Below are 17,884 nucleotides of genomic sequence, written 5' to 3'. Positions count from 1 at the left end.
TGCCAATGTTTTTAACCTAATTACATCTCATTAACCATTCATACTGTCATAAAATATAACAAATATTTGGCATGTATAACAGTATCCTGGTATTTTTGACCAGGTTCTAAGAATACATTTTTTTCATGTAGTAACACATATTTGCATTAAAAGTAAACCCCAAAAAAGAACCCAAGAATTATCTAATAAATGGTAAACTTCAAAGGAAATCATTGTTAGCATAAACTTGTTTTAGTTATCCATAAATAACAACCTAATGTTACAAATTCCTTACTTTGGTAAACTGCTGACAATATAATAATCCACTGATATTCACAAATAGTTTATCGTCAAGTTCACTGCATAAACTTAACTTCCCATCAATACCCCAAAATTTAGTCTTTTCCACAATAGGCTAATGTGAATAGCCCTAGATGAAAAATACACTATTTTCTCCTAATATCTCTTAAAAATCACAATTGTAACTTTTTTTTGGCTGCAGATTTCAATTTTCTTTATAAAGAATATTTGGCCTTGTGTTACAGAAAAACATGAACTATATTTTATCTAATAAAATAGCCATTATAAAACTTAAATTTTGCCTAGCACTGGTGGCTCATGCCTGTAAACTCAGGAGGCTGAAATCTAAGGATTTTAAATCTGTGGTTCAAAGCTAGCCCAGACAGGAAAGCCCATGAGACTCTTATCTCCAATTAACTGCTAGAAAACCGGTATGGTACTGTGGCTCAAATGGTCGAGTGCTAGCCTTGAGCTCTTGAAGAGCTCAGGGACAGTGCCCAGGCCCAGTGTTCAAGCCCCACAACCAACCAACCCCCCCACCCCAACAAGTTAAGTTTTCATTGGGTACCAGTGGCTCATACTTGTAATCCTATCAACTCAGGAGAATGAGATATGCAATCACAATTTGAAGTCAACTTAGGCAGTAAAGTCCATGAGACTTTTATCTCCAATTAACCATGAAAAAAAGCCAGAAGAAGAACTATGGCTCAGGTGGTCAGCTTTAGGCAAAAGATAGCAACCAGACCCTGAGTTCAAGCTCCAGTACCAGTACCCACTCAAAAAAAATCCAACTAAATTTTCATTCTCAGAAATTTTGAATTATGACTGAAATAAAAGCCACATTCATTGGTAGTTTTAGAAATGCACAATCAACATGGTTAGGCAGACTGTTAGTATTTAATGTCATCTAGTCAGCAAAGAGGAAATAAGAAACTACTATGAAGGTTTTTGTTTTGCTTCTGATTTTATTAGAAATTATTTGATGTGTGTGTGTACTTTTTGTGCTTTTGGTTTTTTAAAAAATTTTTTTGGCCAGTCCTGGGCCTTGAACTCAGGGCCTGAGCACTACTGTCCCTGGTTCCTTTTTGCTCAAGGCTAGCACTCTGCCACTTGAGCCACAGTGCCACTTCTGGCCATTTTCTATATATTTGGTGCTGGGGAATCGAACCAAGGGCTTCATGTATACGAACGAGTCAAGCACTCTTGCCACGAGGCCATTTTCCCAACCCGTGTGTGTACTTTTTTAAGGAAGCTGTGAATGCTTCTGGATGCATCCATAATGATGGTCTATGAATGCCACCCAAGTTATTCCTTATAAAGTAAATAGATCTTCCAGTGCTGATGGCTTACACCTGTAATCCTAGCTACTCAGAAGACTGAGATCTGAGGATTGAGGTTCAAAGCCAGCCTAGGAAGGAAAGTCTGTGAGACTCTTACCTCCAATTAACCAGCAAAAAGCCAGGAACAGAGGTGTGGCTCAAATGATAGAGTACTAGTCTTGAGTGAAAAAGCTTAGGGATACTGCCCAGGCCTGAGTTCAAGTCCCAGTATTAGTACAAAACAACAACGAAGAGACCAAATGGATCCAAGATTGAGGCCAAAGCCCTTACAAACTACTCATCAATTTAGTCTGTTATCAGAGAAATAGATTTCATGTGCATTGAGTCTGCAGGACCATGGCTGCGACAACACACACAGCTGTGGGATCATCTGCCCTCCTCGGAGCTGCTGGTTTATGAATGTTTAGATCCCTGCCTTTCGCTTTTGTTTCCACATGACCCTTTCATTACCCTCCTAGGTCACAAAATAAAAGACTTAGTTTCTATGTACGGGACATATACATACATTTAGAGAAATATATAAAAAGTCAATAAGAGATAAGCAGAGCATCTGTCATTTGGCAGGTAAATATAGTCATTCACATCCTCTTGTCTTCTCCCCTACACCTCCATGCCAGCGAGTGGAAACACTCACTTTAAATGTAAAACTTTACATGGGATATTTCACAGATACAGATTTTTTTTTTACATTAAGTAGAATAAGAACAACTATACTCCCATTCACCTGTGTCTCATTTTTCATGGCAAAGTAGGCCTGGGTCCCCAGCTTTCCATTTCACCTGTAAATGCGAAGCTTGAACCATGAACAATATACAATATGTCGCTTGGTGCCTATGCTGCATCTGAATGCTTAGGTGGAGGAAAGATGAAGTGGCTCTGGGGTGACGTCAGACATTGGAGTCTTCATCAGTAATGCTGGCACTAGGGGAGCGGGCAGTGAAGTCCTTAAACATGTCATCTTCCTTCAGCATATGCTGGGAGGAAGCAGATAGGTTATTTGAGACACTGTGCTTGGAACGGCACCACTCATCCTCCTACACCCAGGCAGTTCTCTTTTCAGTTCTGTTAGCATTCATGCACTCATGAATTCATTCATGTGCCAGTACTGGGGCTTGAATTCAGGGCCTTTGCACTTTCACTTGGTGTTACTTATTCAAGGCTGTAACTCCACCACTCGAGCCATACCTCCACTTCTGTCTTATAGCCAGTTAATTGGAAATAAGACTGTGTGTGTGTTTCCTAGGGTGAGGAGCTTTGAACTATGATCTTCAGATCTCAGCCTCCTGAGTAGCTAGGATTTCAGGTGTGAGCTATGATTTCAGGTGCCTCTCCCTATGTAGTTCTTTAGGGTAATTTACTTATTTTCATGGGTGTCAGTGCTGGGCTTGAATTCCGTATACATCATCTTTTCGCTTGGCTTTGTCACTCAAGGCCTGGTGCTCTATCACTTGAGCTATAGCTCTACATCTGGCTATTTGCTGATTAACTGGAGATAAGAATCTCATAGACTTTCCAGTCCAGGTGTCAAATCATGATCCTCAAAATCTCAGCCACCTACGTAGCTAGGATTAAAGGCGTGAGCCACCTGTAGTCTTGTGCAGTTCTTTTTTCTTTTTTAAGTATTTACTCATTCATTTGTTGATTTTGGTGCCAGTACTGAAGCTTGAACTCAGGGCCTCTTGTACTTACTTGGCTTTTTCTAGTGAAGGCTGGCAATCTACCACTTGACCCATACATTCACTTCTGGCTTTTTGGTGTTTAACTGGAGAGAAAAGTTACATGGAGATGCTGGGAATATAGCCTAGTGGTAGAGTGCTTGCCTCGTATACATGAAGTCCTGGGCTCGATTCCTCAGTACCACATATATAGAAAAAGCCAGAAGTGGCACTGTGGCTCAAGTGGCAGAGTGCTAGCCTTGAGCAAAAAGAAGCCAGGGGCAGTGCTCAGGCACTGAGTTCAAGCCCCAGGACTGGCGAAGAAAAAAAAAGTTACATGGAACTTCCTTTGTTGGCTGTCTTTGAACTCGGATCCTCAAATGCTAGCCATTTAAGTATATAGGATTATAGGTAGGACCCACTAGTAACCTATGCCATATAGTTCTTTGGAGTGATTTTAGCAGATATCTTTAGAATTGCATTTCCAATCATTCACCTGTGTCTTACAAACTTACTGTGAGATTGTTGATGCCTTCAGAGAATGCACCAATCTGTCTTACTGTCCCTTCAGAATCTTCCATCTGCAAAGAGCAAACCACACTTTACCTCTTCATGTCCATAATCTCATGAAAACTAAGCAGAAACAATGTGAATGACACTGAATGGGACAGTAGCAATAGAACACAATTATGCTGTTTCTTTATGTCTACAATGTGGGTAGCAAACACGAATATATATTATGTGCCATGATAACAGAATGAAGACCATAGGTAGGTAGAATGAAGTAAACAACAGCAAGTGGTCATATCTATTTGTAGGCATTTGAAGAACATATATCCTGGTTAATAGATGTTATGTGAAATGGAAACAAGGTTTTTTCTGTTAAAAAATATAGGTGTTAGGTGAACATTTCCCACCAGCATCTGTGCACAGCTGAAAAGCAGGGTGTGGTGCCCGCTTACCTGTTCTAGCCGGTCTAAATCATCCTCGTCGTACAAGCACAGGTCCAGTCCAGGTTTACAGGCCTGGTCAGAGGTACTACCCGATGCCTGTCCCAGCTCCATTGGACAAACATATTCTTCTCCATCTTCCTGCTTCTTCTTTCTCAGATTGCCAAAATTGCTGAAGGTCAGTTTTTTTGGCTTGAAATGCAAACAAAGAGAACCAGGCATTTGATAAGATTCATAGGACACAGGCCCAAGAACAGGTCTGATTTAACTGCTCATCCCACTTCAGAGAAAAGTAAACTTGTGGTTATTGCAGTGGCTCACATCTGTAATCCTAACTACTCAGGATGCTGAGTTACTGATGATCGTGGTTGGAAGCCAACCTGGGCAGGAAAGTCTGTGAAACTTTTATCTCCAATTAATGACCTATGTCCCCTTCCCAGCCCCCTGCAAAAAAAAACAAACAAAAAACCCCGAAGTGGAACTGTGGCTCAAGTGGTAAAGTGCTAGTCTTCAGCACAAAAATTCAGGAGTAATACCTAGGTTCTGAGTTCAAATCCCAGGACCAACACTAAAAAAAAAGGCACCAGAGCCAGGTGAACAGTGCATCAAATACCGTATTATTCCTTGCCAGAAATCTCAGAGGATGAATTTTTCTTTTTATAGTAAAATAGCAAGTTTATTAAAAGTGGAAGTATAGATTCTCCATAGAGGGGGGTCTCAGGGCTGGAGTCCAAGGATGTTTCCAGGGAAGTAGCCTTTGTTTATTAATTATCCTCCTATTCTGAGCCACGAATGATGATGAGGATTATGCAGGAACTTGGATCCCTCATTGGTCCCTGACACAGGGTAGAAGAATGGAAGCCAGATTGGTTGTGGTCAATAACGTACTAGGGATTACCTCACTACCAACCTGGGGTATTGTGGGTAGAAGAAGCATTTGAGCAGGAGCCCAAGGCATTGTGGGAAAACCAAAGGCCAGGTGCTGGTAGCTCACACCTGCAATTCTAGCTATTACTAAGGCAGTTTGAAGCCAACCAGGGTAGGAAAGCCCATGAGAGTCTTATCTCCAATAAACTACTCAGAAAAAGATGGAAGTGGTGCTGTAGCTCAAGTGGTAGAGTGCTGGCCTTGAGCAAAAGAGCTCAGGGACAATGCCTAGGCCCAGAGGTTAAGCCAGGGACCAGCAAAGAAAGGGAGGGAGGGAGGCTCAGAGGCAGGGAGGAAGGAAGGAAGGAAGGAAAGAAGGAAGGAAAGAAGGAAGGCCATTATGAGCAAGAGCCTGAAGTACCATAGGAAGAAGTATTTGAGTGACAGCCTAAGGCATTATGGGAACAAAAAGAAGCATGATGTACTACATGCTGCCTGCCATGTATGTCTATCATTTTCCATCTTTATCTATGTAACAGTTCTCCTTTCTTCCCCTCATTCTTCCCTCTCAGATGAAAACTCTAGCAGAGAGAAGCAATGATGGCTCCAGACTACTTGGGGTACCATACAAACTGTCCTGCAGAATTTTACTTTGGTCCACTGGATCAGCAAATGGACCAGGTCCTGTCCATCTAGAAAACCCCTACAAAATGGCAATTCCTCACTCTGCCCTCTTACAGAAAATGAATTGTATTCTATTTATCCACTCTCACTAGCAGAATAAGTGAAATACACCAAGTCCCTTCAACAGGACTTAAAACACAGCAAGCTTTTCTATATAACACCAGCAGAAGAACATGGTTCTTGCTCACTTTGAGTAAGGCTGTAACTATTTTACTTGCCCATTCTACTTCCATAACAGACTTAGTGACTGGTAAAAGAATCCCACTCTTGGGAGAGAAAATTTCTTTTCTTTTTTTTTTTGTGTGCTGGTATTGGAGCTTAAACTCAGAGCCTTGCAGTTTCACTTGGCTTTTTTGCTCAAGGCTGGCACTCTACTATTTGAGCCACAGCTTCACTCTGGCTTTTTTGCTGGTCAACTGAAGATAAGGGTCACTTGGATTTGACTGCTTGGGTTGGCTGCTAATCTTGATCCTCAGATCTCAGATTCCTCAGAAGCTGGGCTTAAAGGCTTGAGCCACCAGTGTTGGGTTCTCTCTTAATTATTTCTACTTAAAAAAAATTTTTTTTTTTGCCAGTCCTGGGGGTTGGACTCAGAGCCTAAGCACTGTCCCTGGCTTCCTTTTTTTTTGTTTTTGCTCAAGGCTAAGACTCTATCACTTGAGTCTAAGCTCTACTTCCAGCCTTTTCTGTTTATGTGGTGTTGAGGAATCGAACCCAGGGCTTCATGTATGCAAGGCGAGCACTCTATCAATAAGCCATATTCCCAGCCCTTGCAATTATTTTTAAAGACAGATATATATATATATATATATATATATATATATATATATATATATATATATATATATCTCAACTTAGCCTTTGCAAATGTCCCACAACTATTACAAGGGACAAGTCTGAATCAACCTTCACTTTGGCGGTGGCGGTCAAAAGTACGTAATCTGGCAACTCCATGGCGTCTCGCTTCTGGTGCTGAGCCTCTGAGCCAATTAGGAGGTTGAAGTGAGTGGCTAGATGTCTGCGCAACAAGGTCTTATTGGGAGGGATGTTCAGTAACTGAGCCATAGTTTCCACATTGAAGCGGGGTTCAAGAACCTGTGAGAAAAATAAACATTGTTAAAAGCTGTCCTAGATTATGTACATTTGCATTTCACTAGAATCTCATAGACTTTCCTGCTCCATCTGGCTTCAGACCCGGCTCTTCAGATCTCAGCCTCCTGAGTAGCTAGGATTATAGGTGTGAGCCACCAACCAGCACCCAGCAGGTAAGGCTTTTATCTTTAATTTATGCTTGAATGTGATCTAGAATTTTATTTCTACAGTAGAAATAAAAAATACTCTGAAAGCAAAAGTCACTAGAAATAATGCAGAAGATTTGGAAACGTGAATTAAGGATTATGACAGGCAAATGGAATAAAGAATGAGTACCCCTTACAGTGCAACATTAAAGTACAATGAATTTTGGTTTTTGCTTCCTTTCCTTTTTTGAATTTGAGAGGGGAATACTGGAGATCAAACTCAGGACCTTGTGTTCTTGTCTTTTACGCTCAAAGCTGGGGCCCTATCACTTGAGCCACACTTCTATTTCCATCTTTTTGAAGTTAGAGATAAGAGTATCATGGACCTTCCTGCTCAGGCTGGCTTCAAACTATGATCTTCAGATCTCAGCTTCCTGAGTAGGCTATGATTATAGGCATGAACTACAGCACCTGGCAAGATTTCCAGATTTAGAAACTGTTCAGATTTCAGATTAGGAATCCCCAACTTGTAATATCCTAATGTGTTAGGCTACAGGAAACAAAGTAAGGGGGTAAATTTACAAGGAAATGAGATTACCATGAGACCGCCATGCACACCACTGCCCCTGAGGTTGGGGGCGTACTCTGCCAAGTCCACAGAACGCAGCCATTCCATCACTCGGTGATTAGTCCACTGCTGCACTTCCAGAGGGGAGATGCTATTCTGTAACAATAGATACCACCAGCTTCAGTATTAGCCATGTGCATGTGCTCTAAGAGGCCTGGAACACCATCACTGAATAGCCCATGAAATGTTTGCTGGGATAGAATTAAAGTTCTAATTAAAATTCTTTTTTGGGGGGAGAGGGGGAGGTAGGTCGTGGGGCTTATTAACTCAGGGCCTGGGAGCTATACCTGAGCTTATTCACTTAAGGCTAGCACTCTACCATTTGGAGCCACAGCGCCACTTCCAGCTAGATTTCTGGTGGATAATTAGAGATAAGAGTCTGAGACTTTCCTGTCTAGGTGGCTTTGAGCCTCAGATCTTAGCCTCCTAAGTAGCTAGAATTTACATGCATGAACCACTACCACCCAGCCTTACTTCTCTCTCTCTCTTTTTAAAAAAAATGTTATTATGAAAGTGATGTACAGGGCTGAGAATATGGCCTAGTGGTAGAGTGCTTAACTAGCATGCATGAAGCTCCATTCCTCAGCACCACATATGTAGAAAAAGCCAGAAGTGACACTGTGGCTCAAGTGGTAGAGTGGCCTTGAGCAAAGAGGCCAGGGACAGTGTGCAGGCCCTGAGTCCAAATCCCAGGACTGGTTAAAAAAAGAAATGAGGTACAAAGGGGTTACAGTTACATAACTCAGGGAATGAGTACATTTCTTTTTGGACAATGTCACCCCTTCCCTCATGTTCTCTTAGTTTCCCCTTCCATCCTCACCCTGAGTTCTCTTTGACAGAATTTAACTCAAATCTTAAGCTCCCCTGCCTTTTTGTTGTTGTTGTTGTTGTTGTTGTTCCAATCTGGGGTCTTGAACTCAAAGCTTGAGCCCTGTCTCTGAGCTTTGGTGCTCAAGGCTAGAACTTTATCATTTGAGTCACAGTTTCACTTCTGGCTTTTGGTGGTTAATTAAAGTCAGGAGTCTCATGGACTTTATTGCCTGGGCTAGACTTGAAATGCAATCCTCAGGTTATGGCCTCCTGAGGAACTTCAAGCCATGATCCTCAGATCTCAGCCTCCTGAGTATAAGTCATTGGCTTCCTTCCTTTTATCTAGTGTGTGCTAGACTCAGAGCCTTGTACTTTCACTTGTCTTTTCTGATCAAAGTGGGCACTCTACCACTTGAGCAACTTCTGTCTGCCTTTTCCATCTCTGTGGTCCATCCTTATGCTTTTTTATACACTTGTATGAAGAAGAAAAGCCAAGTCTTGATAGTGATATTCAACTGAAAAAAGTAAGGAGGCAAGAAAAATACTCCCATGAAAATGAAGTAGCAGGAATATAGACCATTTTAGTTGTTTTCAGTTACAAGCAGACCTATCCTGGGAAAGAAACAAAAGGACACAGGACAACAAAACCAAGTAGTAAACGGGCATGGGAACTGAGATTTTGATGGCAAAACCCAACAGGAAATAGGCCTCACTCTTGCAGATCTCAAAGTCATGTGTGCACACACATAAGCATGAACACCTATCAGACATACTACCTCATCAGAAGGCCGCCTCCGGAGACAGTTTGGCTCAAAGTTATTGATCCTCAAGACCTGGATTGCCCGCTTGATACTGAGATGGTGCAGGACACTCACAACTTTCAAAGACAGTAAGTCATCCTGCAAAAGAGGTCGGAAGGAAATGCTCATTGGACTGGCCCATGCCAGAAAGATCTTCCTAGGGAAATTACAGAAAACTGGAATGAACAACCATTAAAAACATATGCCTCTCAAAGGGCATCAGTGGCTCATGCTTATAATCCTAGCTATTCAGGAAGCTGACATCTGAGGACTGAAGTTCAAAGCTAACCTGGCAGAAAAGTCCATGAGACTATTTCCAATTAACCAGCAAAAAGCTAGGCTGGTGGTGTTGTTCAAGTGCTAGAGCCCCAGCTGAGCAAAATAGTTAGGCAAGAGTTAGGCAATGAGTTCAAACCCCAGTACTGGCCAAATAAAACCAGACAAGTCAAGAGACCCTCAAGAACTTCTCAGTGATTTAAAAGGTATTATTTAATGACAACTCCTTTTCCTATTATGAACAAAATCCCTTGTGTGACCCCAATTTTAATGTTGTTCGCCGCAATGATGATGACTGTCAGCTCTTTCCTTCTGTACCTGAGGCTCTGACTGGAGAACAGAATCTTAGTGCCCTAAAATTCTATTGAAAAGTACTTACTGGGTCACAACAGCATATAATCTGTGACCAGGTGCTAATGGCTACACCTGTAATCCTATCTACTCAGGAGGCTGAGATCTAAGGGTTGAAATTCAAAGCCAGAATTGGCAGGAGTGTCTATGAGATTCTTATCTGCAGTTAACCAGCAAAAAGCTGAAAGAAGAGCTATGGCTCAAGTAGAGCATAATGCTCCTACTTTTTGCCATGAGCAAAAAAAGCTAAACAAGAGTGCAAGGCTCTGAGTTTAAGCATTAGTACTGACACAAAAGAAAGTAAAGAAGGGAGGAAAAAAGGAATTATATACATATATGTGTATATCTATCTATCTATCTATCTATCTATCTATATCATGTCAGCAGTCAATGCCTTCAACATTTTTTAATTTTTTATTTTTTGGCCAGTCCTCGGGCTTGAACTCAGGGCCTGAACACTGTCCCTGTCTTCTAGTTGCTCAAGGCTAGCACTCTGCCTCTTGAGCCACTGCACCACTTCTGGCTTCTGTTTATGTGGTGCTGAGGAATCGAACCCTGGGCTTCATGTATACGAGGCAAACACTTTACCATTAGGCCATATCCCCAGCCCCAATGCCTTCAACATTGATGTCTGTAACATGACAGGCACACTGAAACAACCATTCAGTAGCTGGTAATTTGGCACACACACTGTCAATATAAGAACCAGTCACTGGGCTGGGAATGTGGCTTAGTGGTAGAGTGCTTGCCTAGCACGCATGAAGCCCTTGGTTCGATTCCTCAGTACTACATAAACAGAAAAGGCCAGACATGGCACTGTGGCTCAAGTGGTAAAGTGCTAGCCTTGAATACAGGGACAGTGCCAAGGCTCTGAATTCAAGCCCCAGGACTGGCCAAAAAAAAAAAAAAAAAAAAAAAAAGAACCACTCTACTTCCAAACACACCCCGAAAATAGAGAACACTTACTTTAGGCACACCTTACTGATAACACAATTCTTATGAAAGTGAGATAGAGGAAGTGGAGGAGAAAATTAATTTAATATAAAATATTTCTCAGATTAAAAAAGTTAGTATGTTATATCCTTAAGGTTACAAAATAAGCAAAACATAATTTCCTGAATTTTCTCTAAATTATTTCTTAAAACTAAGATCTTACAATAAATTATTTTTATTCGTGTGTGTGTGTGTGTGTGTGTGTGTGTGTGTGTGTGCGCATGCACACGTGTGTACTGGGGCTTGAACTCAGAGCCCTATGCTCTCACTTGATGTTTCATTCAAGGCTTGCCCCCTTGAGCCACAGCTTCACTTCTGGGTTTTTGCTGGTTAAATGGAGATAAGAGTCTGTCAGATTTATCTGCCTGCTAGTTTTGAACCTGGATCCTTAGATCACAGCCTCCTGAGTAGCTACTATTACAAGCGTGAGCCACTAGCACCCAGGTATTGCTTCTGTATTTTTTAAAAAACTATTTTCAAATAATTTGAGACTTAAAATTGCACAATACTGTAGTAGAAAAGTTCTGTATGCTTTTTACCCAACTTTCCCTAGTATTAACATCTTATAAAACTGTGATATCTTTTTTTTATAACTGGGAAATTTAATAGAGACAATAAAATACATTCCGGGTGCCAGCAGCTCACACCTGTAACCCTAGCTACTCAGGAAGCTGAGATCTGAAGATTGTGTTTTGAAGTCAGCCCAGGCAGCAAAGTCCATGAGATTCTAATCTCCAAAAACAGCAAAAAAGCTGAAAGTAGAGCTGCAGCTCAAGTGGTAGAGAGCCTTGAGTAATAAGGCTAAAAGACAGCATTCAGGCCCCGAGTTCAAGCCCCAGGATGAGTTACACATGTGTGCACGTGGGCGCACACACGCGCACACATACAGTTAAGTAAGCTACTGAGATATACACTTCATATTTTGGATCAGGCTTCTTGTAAGACCTTTCCTTGTTGTTGTCCACAATACAATCTAGGACAACTCATTAAAGCAAGATGTTTTAGGGGCCATGCACTAGTAGTTCATGTGCTTGTAATCTTGGCTACTTGGGAGGCTGAAATTTGAGGATCATGGTTTAAAGCGAGTCTGGGCAAGAAAGTCTGTGAGACTCTTATCTCTAGTGAACCAGCAAAAAGCCAGAAGTGGAGCTGTGGCTCAAGTGATAAGAGTGCTAGCTTACAGCCAAAAAAGGCAAGCAAGATCTTGTGAGGCCCTGAGTTCTGCCCTAGTACCAGTCACAGAAAAAAGCTTTGTGATTTAGAACTTAAAGGGCAAAAATTTCTAAGGCAATTTATCATTACTTTACGCCTTGAAAGCTATGCATATGCTCCTTATGATTTTAAGCTCAATCTGTTCCATTTCTACAAGAACAGACTCACACTTAAATTTGTAGCTTAACTGTTACTGATGGATTCTAACCAGCCTATAGTCAGGCCTTTTATGGCTTCCTATCATCCAGTGTCTAGACTCCTTTGTTTCCTATTAAAGAATAATAGCATTTCCTACCCTACCCTCCAACAAAACCTGTTTCAGCTCCCTTGTATTCATTTGTTAAACAGTGAGTAGTTCAGAGGACTCCACCACTGGACTCCTCCCGTAATATGCCTTCCTTCAGTCAAGTGTTTGTGTATAGACACATATGGCCCCATAGTTGTTTTCATGTATGTTTATAATTCAGATTAACTTTCACATATGTGATAAAACATGTGTCCTTTGTCTCTCTGAGCCTGAGTTACTCCATTTAACACAATTTTTCCAGGTCTCTCCATTCCCCTGCAAATGGAAAAGATGATGGTGAATATAATCATAATACTGAATGTCCATATGTGAAACCAGAACCAGGGAACTTGAGGGGATGGGTGGGTTGGGAGAGATGGAGGAAAAAAATGGAAGAAGTGGCACTGACTAAAATGCATTGTGCTCATAAACTGAGAAAATGCCACATACAACTACTTATAGATTAAAAAAGAATAATAGAACGAACTCAAAGGCTTTTTTTGGAATTGCGTACTAATAGAAGTTAATAGGTAACATACTATAAACACTATTATTCATACAAGCTCACACCATATTACTGCCAAAGCTCTTGCTTTGGTTCAATGATAATAGAAAAAAAAAACAAATCTATCCAACTATTCATTTATCCATCTAGTTAGTTAGCTTTTTCGCTCAAGGCTGGCAACATAACAGTTGAGCTATATCTCCACTTCCAGATTTTTGCTGGTTAATTAGAGTCCCTCAGATATTTTGCCTGAACTGGCTTTGAATCACAATCCTCATATCTCAGCTTCCCGAGGAGCTGGGATTAGAGGTGTGAGCCATCCATACTGTGCAACAACTTTCACCTAGTAACTTCTGCCTGCTACAACAGGGCTAAGATGGGAAGTGTTTCTGTGAGTTTTCCAGGAAGTGAAAGGAGAAGAAAAGTCTCCAAGTCAAAAAGGTAGCCCCTTCTACACTTAATTCAGAAACCCAGAAGAGTTTTTTTTTTTTGCCAGTCCTGGGCCTTGGACTCAGGGCCTGAGCACTGTCCCTGGCTTCTTCCCTCTCAAGGCTAGCACTCTGCCACTTGAGCCACAGCGCCACTTCTGGCCGTTTTCTGTATATGTGGTGCTGGGGAATCGAACCTAGGGCCTCGTGTATCCGAGGCAGGCACTCTTGCCACTAGGCTATATCCCCAGCCCCCAGAAGAGTTTTAAAACTCCACATTCTGTCTTTGAAAGATCTTAATGAAGCCAGGAAAGGTGTTTAACACTTTAAATTTCAGCTACTTAAAGAGGCAGAGGTGGCTGAGTATTTTTTTTTTTTTTTTTTTGGCCAGTCCTGGGCCTTGGACTCAGGGCCTGAGCACTGTCCCTGGCTTCTTTTTGCTCAAGGCTAGCACTCTGCCACTTGAGCCACAGCGCCACTTCTGGCCGTTTTCTGTATATGTGGTGCTGGGGAATCGAACCTAGAGCCTCGTGTATCTGAGGCAGGCACTCTTGCCACTAGGCTATATCCCCAGCCCGCTGAGTATTGATGGCTCACACCTGTAATCCCAGATACTCACGAGGCTGAGATCTGAGGATCATAGTACGAAGCCAGTCAAGGCGGGAAAGGCCACAAGTCTCTGATTTCCAATCAAGCACCAAAAAAACTGAAAAGTCGAGCTGTGGCTAAAGTGATAGAACACTGGCCTTGAGCAAAAATGTGTAGGTACAGTGCCCAGTCCCTGAGTTCAAGTCCCAGGACCGGCAGGAAAAAAAAAAGCAGCAGGAAGTTTGTGAGTTTGAAGCCAGCCTTGGCAAAGGTAGCAGTGTGACATTGTCTCAAAAATAAAATACAAATCAAAAAGGTCTACAGACAGGACTGAAGTAGTAGAGTAGCCTGTGTGAGGTCCTGCGTTCAGCCTCCAGCAACTCCTAAGGAAAAAGCAACTATCTTTATGAGATATTATTCACATTCCATAAAACCCACTTGTGAGAATGTTCTCTCCAATATTTATCTTGTTGATTATACATAAAAATAATTGGGATAGCTTAGTTCAAATTGGGTTTCGTATAACTTAAATCGAAGTTTCCAGTTATCCAAAAGCTGTTGCAATTCCAAGCCATCTGAGGTGGGCTTAACAGGAAAATATTCTCCCCTTACTCTTTACATATTGTAATTATGATTATTTCTATTTTTTGTGCCAGTACTTGGGCTTGAACTCAGGCCTGGGTGCTGTTTCCTAGCTTTTTCTCTCAAGGCTAGCACTCTAATACTTAAGCCATGGCTCCACTTGCATTTTTTTGGTAGTTCATTGAATATTAAGAGTCTTTTGGACTTGTCTGTCCAGGCTGGCTATGAACCATGGTTCTCAGATCTTAGCTTCCTGAGTAGCTAGGATTATAGTGAGCCACCAACTCTGGAGGTGATTACCCTATTTAAATTCTTCTCAGAAAGGAAAGTATTATTCCTCCAGATCCCAACAGAAACTCACAACAGTCATGTAATGTAGCATCCGGCCGTCCACACGTCCTTCATCAAACTGGGTCTTGTACTGGGGAAGGCCAATATCATCGAGCCATCCTGAAAGACAAATCAGTGCCACAGAACACTTGTTTTGGTGACTGAAAAGAAAAAAAAAGGAGCAATATTTATTATACTTGTAAGCATAAAAACCTCTTACTAGTAACCCAGTTGAAATCCAGCTTTCCATGGTTTGTTTCTTCTTCAGAACCTAGGGCTTGCAAAGCCAGTTGCAGTTTCTTCCTATGAAGTGAATGCTTAATTCCAAGTTCCTGAAACCATCAGCAGAAAGACCAATAATTTTATTCTTGTTCATATACACTGGGTTCACTGACAAAAGATGTGATCCCCCTAGATGAAGCATCATTAAAGACAAATTCTGACGCTGAGGATTAGTAGCTCACATCTTTAACCGTCACTAATCAGGAAGCTGAGATATGAGGACACAGGGTCTAAGCCAACCATGGCAGAAAAAAAAGTCCGTGGAACTCTTACCTCCAATGAACCGACAAAAAGCCAGAAATGAAGGTATGAGTCAAGTGATAGAGCACCAGCCTTGCATGGAAAAAGCCAAGCGAGAGTTAAAGGTCCTGAGTTCAAGCACTAGTATTGGCATGCACACACACAAACACACACACACACACACATACAAGATCACATTCTGTACTATATTAAGATATAAGAATATTAACCAAGCAAGGCTGGTAAAAGGTTGCTGAGTAAGAGGACCCTCAAGAGTCAACACCACCACAATAAGTGTGTGTTAGAAATTCCCTGCTGACGCAATAAAAATGTTACTCTTATCCAGAACTAAGTATTGCATACTTGGGACACAAAATGTAGGAGGCATTTTGTGTGTGTGTGTGTGTTGCACACATGCACACGTGTGTGCTGGTCATGGGGCCTGAACTTAGGGCCCAGGAGCTGTCACTTAGCTTCTTTTGCTAAAGGCTAATACTCTACCACTTGAGCCAAGCGCCACTTCCAGTATTTCTGAGTAGTTTGTTGGAGATAAGAGTCTAACAGCCTTTCCTGCCTAGGGCTGGCTTCAAACTTCGATCCTCAGATCTCAGCCTCTTGAGTAACTAGGATTACAGGTGTGATTCACCAGTGCCCAGCATATAAGACTTGTTTTCCTTTTGCAAAGTGTAACTGAATTACACATGGCACATAGATAATAAAGTCAGTGACCCAAAGGTTTTGAGACATGTGAGCCTAAGATTATCACAGATATATTATTATACAAACCACATTTATGGCTTAAAGGTCCATCAAGAAACATTTAATTACAAAAATTAAAAGGAATTATAAAGACAAAGATAGGTGCTGGGGCTTACATCTATAATCCTAGCTGCTCAGAAGGCTGAAACCTGAGGACAGTGTTTCAAAGCTAGCAAGGGCAGACAAATCCAAAAGACTTATCTCTAATGAACCAGCAAAAAGCCACAAGTGAAGCTGTGGCTCAAGTGGTAGAGCATTAGCCTTGAGTAGAAAAGCTATGGGACAGGGCTGGGGATATGGCCTAGTGGCAAGAGTGCCTGCCTCATATACATGAGGCCCTGGGTTCGATTCCCCAGCACCACATATACAGAAAATGGCCAGAAGTGGCGCTGTGGCTCAAGTGGCAGAGTGCTAGCCTTGAGCAAAAAGAAGCCAGGGACAGTGCTCAGGCCCTGAGTCCAAGCCCCAGGACTGGCAAAAAAAAAAAAAAAAAAAAAAGAAAAGCTATGGGACAGCACCCAGGGCCTGAGTTCAAGACCCAGTATTAGCACCAAGAAAAAAAAAAAAAAAGGGCTGGGGATATAGCCTAGTGGCAAGAGTGCCTGCCTCGGATACACGAGGCCCTAGGTTCGATTCCCCAGCACCACATATACAGAAAACGGCCAGAAGCGGCGCTGTGGCTCAAGTGGCGGAGTGCTAGCCTTGAGCGGGAAGAAGCCAGGGACAGTGCTCAGGCCCTGAGTCCAGGGCCCAGGACTGGCAAAAAAAAAAAAAAAAAAAAAAAAAAAATTGTGGCTGAAAGCATGGGTCCCGGGGGGGGGGGGAAATCAGCAAGACTGCCCTTCCCCCCCGCATTGTTTTTGGTTATAGGGCTTGAACTCAAGACCTGGGCACTATCCCTGAGCTCTTTTGCTCAGGCTAGTGTTCTACCACTTTGAGCCATAGCTCCATCTCTAGTTTTCTATTCCTTAATTGGAGATAAGAGTCTCTTGAACCTTGTTTCCCAGGCTGGTTTTGAACCTTGATCCTCAGCTCTCAGCCTCCTGAGTAGCTAGGATTACAGATGTGAGCCACCAGTGCCCAGTGAAGCCCTTCCTTTTAAGTTTATGAGATGAAATAAACAATCATGAAATACTTGAAAACCAAAACTTTTTTGGTTTCTTCTGGTCTTGGAGCTTGAACCTAAACTTTATCAGGAGTCGTCATCTTGGCTCTACACATCCCCTTCTCTAGGGCATGAAACAATCCTACATTTGTATTCGCCTTCTCTTAAGATTACCTTCTCCAGATCCTGCGGGGAAGCCTGCAGAAGGGTTTGGCCAGATGTGATCCAGTGCTTGCCAGGATTCAGATAAGACCCCAGGCCTTGTTCTACCAGCCAGTTACAAACTTGTTCTTTGGTCCACTTGGCAAATGGCATATCCAAGTTACTATAGGGAAACAACAACTGTGTGAGAAAGAATTCAGTTCCAACCATGTAGTTGGAACAGCTGTTATCCCTCATTCACTAGCAAAAACAGCTAGAAGTAGAACTGTGGCCCAAATGGTAGAGTGCCAGACTTGAGCATAAAGACCAAAAGAAAGTGCAAGGCCCTGAGTTCAAGCCTCAGAAGCCAATACCCACCCCCATACCCAATAAAAGAATATATTCTACAGAAGAACACCAAGTTGAACCATTGTAAGTTATTATCCTGAAACCCTGTTGTTTGAAGATTACCCTCTCAAACAGGTAATACTGAAGTGTTATTGAAAAAATAAAAACTCATCTAATTTGAACTAACTTTGGCAGAACTGTGGTTTC

At 42.0% G+C, this 17,884-nt stretch overlaps 1 protein-coding gene across 13 annotated transcripts in view; it reads right to left on the bottom strand.

The window, feature by feature from the left end:
* Positions 1–2,376: 2,376 nt before the first annotated feature.
* Ppfibp1 (PPFIA binding protein 1) overlaps positions 2,377–17,884 on the bottom strand; it is a 120,838-nt gene continuing 105,330 nt past the window's right edge. For all 13 annotated transcript variants that reach the window (XM_048366773.1, XM_048366765.1, XM_048366783.1 and 10 more), the window contains 9 exons: positions 17,363–17,513; positions 15,023–15,134; positions 14,834–14,922; positions 9,228–9,350; positions 7,612–7,737; positions 6,682–6,870; positions 4,237–4,416; positions 3,790–3,855; positions 2,377–2,593 (listed from right to left, as the gene is read on the bottom strand). In XM_048366773.1, coding sequence (XP_048222730.1) covers positions 2,507–2,593; positions 3,790–3,855; positions 4,237–4,416; positions 6,682–6,870; positions 7,612–7,737; positions 9,228–9,350; positions 14,834–14,922; positions 15,023–15,134; positions 17,363–17,513 — 1,123 coding nt within the window. In that variant the 3' untranslated portion in view covers positions 2,377–2,506. The remainder of the gene's footprint in view (positions 2,594–3,789; positions 3,856–4,236; positions 4,417–6,681; positions 6,871–7,611; positions 7,738–9,227; positions 9,351–14,833; positions 14,923–15,022; positions 15,135–17,362; positions 17,514–17,884) is intronic.

Source organism: Perognathus longimembris, chromosome 1 (genome assembly GCF_023159225.1).
Source record: "Perognathus longimembris pacificus isolate PPM17 chromosome 1, ASM2315922v1, whole genome shotgun sequence".
In the NCBI taxonomy this organism is placed as follows: domain Eukaryota; kingdom Metazoa; phylum Chordata; class Mammalia; order Rodentia; family Heteromyidae; genus Perognathus; species Perognathus longimembris.
The sequence above is the reverse complement of the archived record's forward strand: the minus strand, read 5'-3'. Positions and strand labels throughout refer to the sequence as shown.